The sequence below is a fragment of the Solanum tuberosum genome, unplaced genomic scaffold (assembly GCF_000226075.1).
Source record: "Solanum tuberosum cultivar DM 1-3 516 R44 unplaced genomic scaffold, SolTub_3.0 scf00013, whole genome shotgun sequence".
NCBI lineage: Eukaryota > Viridiplantae > Streptophyta > Magnoliopsida > Solanales > Solanaceae > Solanum > Solanum tuberosum.
This window is the reverse complement of record NW_006238940.1, coordinates 557,714-565,886: the sequence shown is the minus strand read 5'-3', so window position 1 is coordinate 565,886 and position 8,173 is coordinate 557,714. Positions and strand designations below refer to the sequence as shown.

Sequence of the window (8,173 nt, the reverse complement as noted above, 5' to 3'; positions counted from 1 at the left end):
AAAAAAAAACAATTTCATTCGTTATACATCATAATTTGGATACAAAACATCCGAAAAAGCTATAAATTTTAATGCATACAAAGATTTCACTGATTCAATCAGAAAAAAAAACACTCTTGTACTCGACATATACGAATATCTCATCCAAAACAAATAATAAATAAAAAAAATACCTAGATTGTTTTTCGATTGTTCACTGGATGTGACAAATTTATAGTTGTCAATTTTGAAAAATTATGTTTCAAAAATATGTTGTATTCAACTTGAAGAAGCTTTGAAAGTTATCAGATGAATGATTCAGAAGACAAACTAATTTTAATTTTTTCTTTTTGATGTTCTTAAGAAGAGAGCAAAAAAAGGCTCGACGGAAAGATGGCTATTTATGCTCTTTTCAAAACGTAACTGATTTGTATTTAAATTCTTTTTACCTTTTTTGAATTTTTTTGTTCCATGATTTTCTTTGTTTTGTTATTAATTATTTGTATTCTTTCAAATTAATCAAAATAAAATAAATACATAACTAATCCCTTAACAAACTAAAATAATGACATTTTTAATAAATAATGAAACTATTGCTAAGGAGTCCCACTAAAAGCTAAAATATTGTTGTTTTGAAAATTTTCCCTATTATAAATGAATGATATTTTTATTCAATTTCAAGCAATTTTTGAGAAAAAGTTTCACGTTTTTTTGATTTATTTTTTAAATTCCAAGTGGTAAAAGTAAGGGCTTATTGGCAATTACTCTCTTCATTCCTATTTATATGTCGTTTTTATTAAAAAAAAAAAAACTTCTTAATATTTGTCATTTCACAAAATTAATGCTTAAATGACATTATTCTTTCTATTTTACTCTTTTGAACGTTATTAACTTTGAAAGCATACATTTGACTAATATAAAAAAACTAAATAACCAATCAATGTTCATTAATCAAATTAGTTAATTAAAATAAATTAATATATATTTATTTATTAAAAATATGACTTCAAAAAATAATAATAAACTTACTTAATTTCTTAAAAAACATAAAATCTAAAATGATCACAACTAAATAGATAGATATGGGCAGACAAAAGAAGTGAAGTAGTACTAACTACACAACATATAACAGGAAGACCAAAGCCCAATCGTCCGTCCAACTTGTAATGTCTGAACACACGGACAAATATTACTACTAGCAAAATAGCAGTGTACTACTAATAATTCACATTTCTTTTTCTTTTCTTCTAGCTATTCCTTTTCCCAAGTAAAGTGAAAAACAAAACAATCCAACACACCATTTGCTTAGAGGAACCAAAAGTTAAAAGTTGAACCAAAAAATGGGTTTTGCTTAAAGAAAGTTTTTATCTTTTTCTTTTTTTCTAATTAGCAACTAATTCCATAGATCTGCAGCTCAAAACCCTTAACATTTTCTACTAAAGTTACTAGCTTTATCCTTTTACACTTCTTTAAAGATGGGTTGTAAAAGATTAGGTTTTTAATTAGTGGAGTATTAGACATCTTTTACTTCTACTTCTTTTCTTGGTCATCTACAGGGGCTTCTTCCCAATTCTTGATTTGGGTTTTTTTATGATGTTGGTTCTTTGAAGAAATTTTGGGGTTTTAGTTGAAGGTATAAAAAAGGTTGATTTTTTTTTTTTAGTGTAAAAATGATTCAGTTGTTGTTTATGGTTCTCTGTTTGGAGAGTATGGTGGCATTTCTTTTAATGGTGAAGATTGGGCCACTGAGGGAACTGGTGATGAAGTGTTTGGATCAGGTGAAAATGAGAAAGGGTACTGTTTTAACTATTGCTGGTACTATATCAGCTATCTTAGTTTCCAACTTTATTAGTATTATCAAGATTCAGAATAAGGGGGCTAAGATTGGTACAATGACACCAATGGATCAGGTTTTGTGGAGAACCAACTTGTTAGAGGCTACTCTCATGGGTATCATCCTTTAAACCTTTTCAAATAACTCAATTACATTCCTTGTTATTGGTTTCTGATATTAAAAATGTGTTGCAAATGAAAATCAGATTCTTGGTTCAGTTGTTTTCCTTGATGATAGTAGTATTCTGTTTACGAGGGGCGCAATCTTTAAAATTTATTATAGACTCTCTCTGATTTGTTGGCTGCTACTTTTAGGTTTGAATGTGGATGAAGATAATTAGCAGGGACATGTAGCATTTTCGCTTATCAATTGATATTTAATGAATCTTTATAATTCATAATTTATGCATCAATCTGTAGCTATTCTCATGGATGACAGTGATGGAAGGAAGATTGTTTTCAAGCATTTTTTTGATGAGTTATTTGGAATTTGTAGGAACTGAACTTAATTGAATTGTTTGTTGTACTAAACTAGTTTGAAAGGAGATACTTTTAGAGTTGAGCTTATACCAATATGAACAATTTGTTGTTGAGATGTGATAAGAAACTATCACGTGTTCTTCGCTCTTCCTCTCGTGTATTGTCATTAACACTTGTAATGCTAGGTTTGAGCTTATTTGATTGAAAAGCTAAATCTTTGATTATTTTTTTTTTGTTGGGTTCAGGGGAAGATGGGGGAGGGAATTGTTGTCTCCTAGGTGTCAAAATAAGTTCTGTGCAATTGACACAGTTACTTGCGGAACACCAGTTCCTCCTAATTCTTGATCTTAAGTTAGGGATAATAGTGAGTCTAGCAAAGTAGCTGCTTCAATGCTGGCCACTGGAAGAGCTTTTTTGCTGTTTTTAGTCTCAAACAATATTCAAGTGTAATAAAATAGTTCTCTAAAATTTCTTGGACTTTGAAGAGAAATTTGTCTAGAAGTCGTTTTACCTGAACTTAATAGTCATATCTCAACCATCACAGTTGATATTCTATTGATGGTACTCCCACTCTTTCAAAATGTTCATCTTATACCTCAGTAAAATAAATGTTCTGAGGCACTCTCTTGTTCGGGTCGTTCCCTGATTCTCCGATGAAGCTGCTTTGTAAATTCCATTTGATATAACATGATTACGGGGAGTAAGAATGTGCAAACATAGGTAGTCCATCTCAAGATTTACAGTTAATTGTCTGAGTGAAGGAGATACCATTACTTACAAGTCTTAAATTATGGTAGTATGTAGATGTGCTTCTGCGATTATGTTTTAAGGTTAAGAAAGCATAAGAGTTTGTTCCTCCTAGGCAGCAGTCAAAATGGATTTAGGTTTTTTGGTCTTGCAACCATAACTTCAGTCTGAAGTATAGATCTACTAACACTGCTAACCACTGAAAAAAAGCATTATATATGACAAATAAAAATATGCATGCTACTGGAATTTTGCATTTTCCGAGTTTTCTTATTCATTACTTATTTCCTTTTATGCTAATTTATCTGCATTTGAAATGGCATATATCACACAGGATTTTCTCTGTTTCTCGGATTCTTAATTGATCGTATGCACCATTACCTTCGGAAGCTGATTGTTTTGCGTAGTAGTGCGGGATCTTCAAAGAAAGAATTTGAAAGGCTTGAGAAAGAAAAGCTGCAGCTTAAGGAGAAAGCAGATAAAGCTGCTGAGGAAATAAAATTATCACAGAAACAACTCTCTAGTTTAACAGAGACACTGAAGAAGGTTAAGTTGGAGTCAGAGGAGAAAGACAAACGTGTTGAAACTGCGGAAGCTCATGTTGCTGCTCTCCAAAAACAAGCAGCAGATCTTCTTTTAGAATATGACCGTCTATTAGAAGACAATCAAAATCTTCAAAATCAAGCTCATGGTTATCGGAGTTGAGAAAAATAGACAGAAGCAGTTGGTTCAAATTTTACAACTTTTTGATAAGATTGAACATTATGTGCCTGCATGTCTTGACCCTTCTTTTAGGAGAAGGGATTTTGGGAATTGTTGTAACTCAATGAGAATCTTGTAGTATTGTTTTTCAGATATAGACATTGTTAACATTCACTACCTTGTGTCAATCCAAACTATTAATTGTGTGTTATCTTTATTCTTCACTCAATCAGAAATATGTGTGCAAAAGCTTTCATCTTTCAAACAACTTGAAACAAATGCAATGTTAATAATAGCTAACAAGGGAGAAGCATTCCTTCAGCCAGTAAATGGGATGATCGAAAGCCACTGGAGGCTCATTATAAAGAATAAACCTCTCGTTCTTTGGTTGTTAACATGTAGGCTATTGATAAACGATAGACAGTCTCGCAATAGCGCTCTTAAATTCATTCAAAGCAGTAAAAGCTTTGAAGAAATGATACACCAATCCACTGTATAATCATTCATTCTTCCTTGACAGCACCTTACCAATTATTTGAAGAACTGGCAAGTCTTGGTTCCCAACGTAAATAATCTCGGACAGAGATTATAACCACTCAGGATGTGACAATCTAGGGTGCCTGTCACCTGACTAAGTTCTGCCAAAGTTGTACACCTGAACATTTTGTGTCAAACTTACGAATGAGTGAAGAAAAGCAGGAAACCTTTTGGAGTATGTCTATCGAATTGTGTCGTAAGTGCTTCACCACATTCCAGTTAGTGCTACCAAACACAAAAACACTCTTTCGGCTGGAGACTGGAGGTCAAACTTCAACTCCAGTTCAGTTATTAATCAAGGAAAGAATCAATCCGCTAACTCCAAAGAAGTACAAGCAATCTTTACATTTAGCAGTGAAAGTATGCTACATATCATCTGCATCTTTGATACTGACACATACATTTCAATTTTGTCACCTTGATGGAACTTACAGGATAGTTGATTCTTCAAAATACCACTCACCACCTTATTGGAAGCTTGGTACAAATTTATGTTGGCTTGCCTCTCTCAGAGAAGAAGTGGAAGCAACTTATTTTTCCTGCCCTCAGAATGTGATCGAAGCAACTATGTAAATCCCATTCAGATTCTTAATTATTATTTTTCTCTGCTAGACACATTCTTGATTTACATAAACACTGGTCACGCAATGGTGCACAAACATCCTGCAGTGTCAGTGCAGACTACTCCTAATATTAAAGGCGGCCCAAAAATTCCAGGAGTCGGGGAAAACAGGCAGCAAAAGTATCCTTCTGCTCATCCACCAGATGACATCAGTCTATAAATTCCACAGATGACCATAGTAAGCTTTTAGGTGGACCTCTGATTGAATTCCAAGCAGCAACAAATACATTTTCATCGTATTCCTAGTTTTTATCCAGTATCTCACAGGATGATAGAGCTTTACATGACAAGACATGTTTCACCAGTAGTCACCACAGGAACATGTTCCATCCTTAAAGTGATGAAATCGTTTAACATCCCTTACGATAATCTCTCTTTTTACTATAACAGAGATAAACTTTGTTACTTCATGGCAGTCACCACAGACCCTCAGGTTCTTTGTGATAAGTAATCTGGTTCCTGGTGCGGTGTTTAAGAGCCCAAAAGCAATGGCAAGTCTCTCACTATGAATACCCAACATTTTCACTTTGACATCTTCTTCAAGATTCTGCAGCACAAAGTCAGTCTTTGGGACATAGCCCATAGCTTTCATCTCATTTTCCAGATTGCATAGAAGTCCCATTATCTGTTCATATTGAGGGTGACTTGTATCATCCATAAGAAAAGCATGGAGTCTCCCATTTACCTCTACAGCACTGTAGCCAGGAACTTTTGTCATCCCTGTCTTTTTCATAAGCTTCCTCACAGAAGCTGCTTTATCCCACATTTTTGCTGCTGCAAAGAAATTCGCTACCAACACGAAAGTACCTGTGTTCTCGGGAATTAATTCAAGTACCCTGTTTGCTGCCAATTCTCCAATGGAAAATTTCTTATGTATGTGGCAACCAGATAGAAGGGCAACCCAAACAGCAAGCCCAGGTTTAGTTTCCATAGAAGTGATGAGTTCTTTAGCTTCTTCAACTTCACCAGCTCGAGCCAAAAGATCAACTGAACAAGCATAATGCTTCTCAGAAGGTTTAATTTTGTATTCATTCACCATGACATCAAACCAATGTCGACCTTCCTCCACTAATCCCGAGTGACTCAAAGCTGAAAGAAGAGCAGCAAAAGTTGCATGATCTGGTTCTATCTCGTCCTTCATCTGCTGGAAAAGGGTAAGTGCCTCTCTTCCTTGCCCATGGATCCCATAGCATGCTATAATCGTATTCCAACATATCAAGTCCTTAGAACTGATGCGGTCGTAAATGGAACGGGCACAAGAAATGAGCCCACATTTAGCATACATATCAATCAATCCAGTACTTAAAACTTGATCCATGATGACTTTCCTGGCAGCATAACCATGAATTGATCTACCCAATCTTAAAGAGCCAACGTCAGAACATGCTAGAAGTGCACTTACAAGTGAAGCTACATCAGGTGTGAATCCTAACAGTTGCATCTCTATCAGCAGTTGAAGAGCATTAACAGCAAAGCCATTTTGAGCATAGCCAGAAATCAAAGCACTCCAAGTAACAGTATTCCTAAAAGGCATTTTCCGAAATACACGAGTAGCTATCTCCAACTCTCCATTCTTAGCATACATATCAACAAGGCTAGTCAGTATATTGACATCCATAGGAAGGGCTCTGCGGATCATATAGCCATGAACTGACGAACCCAATTTCGTGTCTGCAATATTAGCAGAAGCCTGCATCAAACCCAACATAACAACACCATCACCTACCATACCTTCCCTTTGCATCCTCCTATACAAATCCACAGCCTCTCTCCCTTTCCCACTCTGTACAAAACCCGTTATCATCGTAGTCCAACAAACAACATCCCTCCTCTGCATTTTCTCAAATACAGCTCCTGCTTTATCCATCTTCCCACATTTGGCATACAGGTTCAAAACAGAGGACCCAACAAAGACATCATTTTTATACCCACACTCAACTACCTTGTCCCAAATCTCTTCACCCTTCTCCAAATCCTGCAATATCGTACACGCCTTAAGTACCACAGTAAAAGTTGAGCTATCAGGTTTGACACCTTCAAGGACCATTTGATTATAAACATTTACAACCTCAAAAGGGAACTCATTTTTTGAATAGGCAATGATCATAGCATTCCAAGAATCTACTCTCCTCAGGGGACTTTTATCAAACAATTTGTGGGCAGATTTGAGATCACCCACTTTGGCATATGATGATATTAATGGGGCAATGGAGTTTCCATGGGAAAATAACCCAGATACTACCAGAAGAGCGTGAATTTGAGAAATCAATGCATTATGTTTACATGTCAATAGGAGAGGTTTGAGTTCATGTGGTAACAAGCGCATTTAGTCCACTGGGAATTTGAAGTTCACCTCTTTAATAGCAGGAGTCCGTTGCAATAACTGCTGGTATAAGCACTAAACAGGTAATTGAACTGGAGAGAAACAAATGAACATTTTTAATCGAGAGAAAATTACAACTTTCAACAAAATATTGTACTCATCCCCAAATCAATTCAAACACCATTAACAATCCTTGAAGCTTGGAGTACTCATGTCCGAGTTGTCTTTAAACGACATAATCTAGCTTAAGAGCACACCATTTAGGGCTGCGTATCGGTCCGTTGAGTTTTGAAATTTATCGATTTTACTTATCGGTTTGTAATAATGCTAAATCGATATGGAACCGTTAAGATATCGATTTATCGGTTATTAATTTATCAGTTAATGATGTTATCGTTTTGATGACCGTTAACAATTCACACAATTTTTATTGAGAATTACAATACACTAAGCACTAATTAACAGTACGCAGTAGCCAATAGTCACTCAATAACTTTTTCCTATTAGTTCATTATTATATAAAACACTTAATAAAACTCCATATTAACTTGAAAAGAGATGTCAATATTTCTCAAACTGTCAAACTCAAAAGGATTCCTCATAACAACCAAGCTAATCTCGATATGAACTATAAAGAGAAACCATTACAACACTACTAACGAATACCATTAATGATCATGAGACCATTACTAACAAAAACTTTTTTATTGCAGATTGTAGTATTGCAATATTGGAGGCATATCTCACTTAGTGTAATGATAAGATAAAAACAAAGACTTAAAGTAAGAGAACCAACCATTTGAATCTCACTCTAGACACTGGGGTCGTTTGATAGAATATATAAAAATAATATCCAATAAAGTGTATTAGTAATGTAAGTATTAGTAATGCATGTATTAGTTATACTCGTATTAGTTATGCATAGATTATTTCGTATGCATTGTTTGATT

The 8,173-nt window shown here is 34.7% G+C and overlaps 2 protein-coding genes across 2 annotated transcripts; one reads left to right on the top strand and one right to left on the bottom strand.

Moving 5' to 3' along the window:
• Window positions 1-1,155: 1,155 nt before the first annotated feature.
• Window positions 1,156-3,958, top strand: LOC102593622 (uncharacterized). The gene is made up of 2 exons (XM_006339947.2): window positions 1,156-1,929; window positions 3,374-3,958. Exons 1-2 carry the CDS (start codon window positions 1,650-1,652, stop codon window positions 3,742-3,744), a joined length of 651 nt encoding a protein of 216 aa, XP_006340009.1. The 5' UTR covers window positions 1,156-1,649; the 3' UTR covers window positions 3,745-3,958.
• A 108-nt stretch (window positions 3,959-4,066) lies between these two features.
• Window positions 4,067-7,420, bottom strand: LOC102593295 (putative pentatricopeptide repeat-containing protein At3g25060, mitochondrial). The gene has a single exon (XM_006339946.2). The coding sequence runs from the start codon at window positions 7,224-7,226 to the stop codon at window positions 5,199-5,201; it is 2,028 nt and encodes a 675-aa protein (XP_006340008.1). The 5' UTR covers window positions 7,227-7,420; the 3' UTR covers window positions 4,067-5,198.
• Between the last annotated feature and the right edge of the window lie 753 nt (window positions 7,421-8,173).

What these genes read in the sequence shown, in the direction of transcription:
- LOC102593622 (XM_006339947.2), top strand. Translation starts at nt 1,650, where the DNA reads ATGATTCAGTTGTTGTTTATGGTTCTCTGTTTGGAGAGTATGGTGGCA. An exon ending in GTTAGAGGCTACTCTCATGG is followed by an intron (nt 1,930 to 3,373) that starts GTATCATCCTTT and finishes TATATCACACAG; the next exon opens with GATTTTCTCTGTTTCTCGGA.
- LOC102593295 (XM_006339946.2), bottom strand. Translation starts at nt 7,226, where the DNA reads ATGCGCTTGTTACCACATGAACTCAAACCTCTCCTATTGACATGTAAA.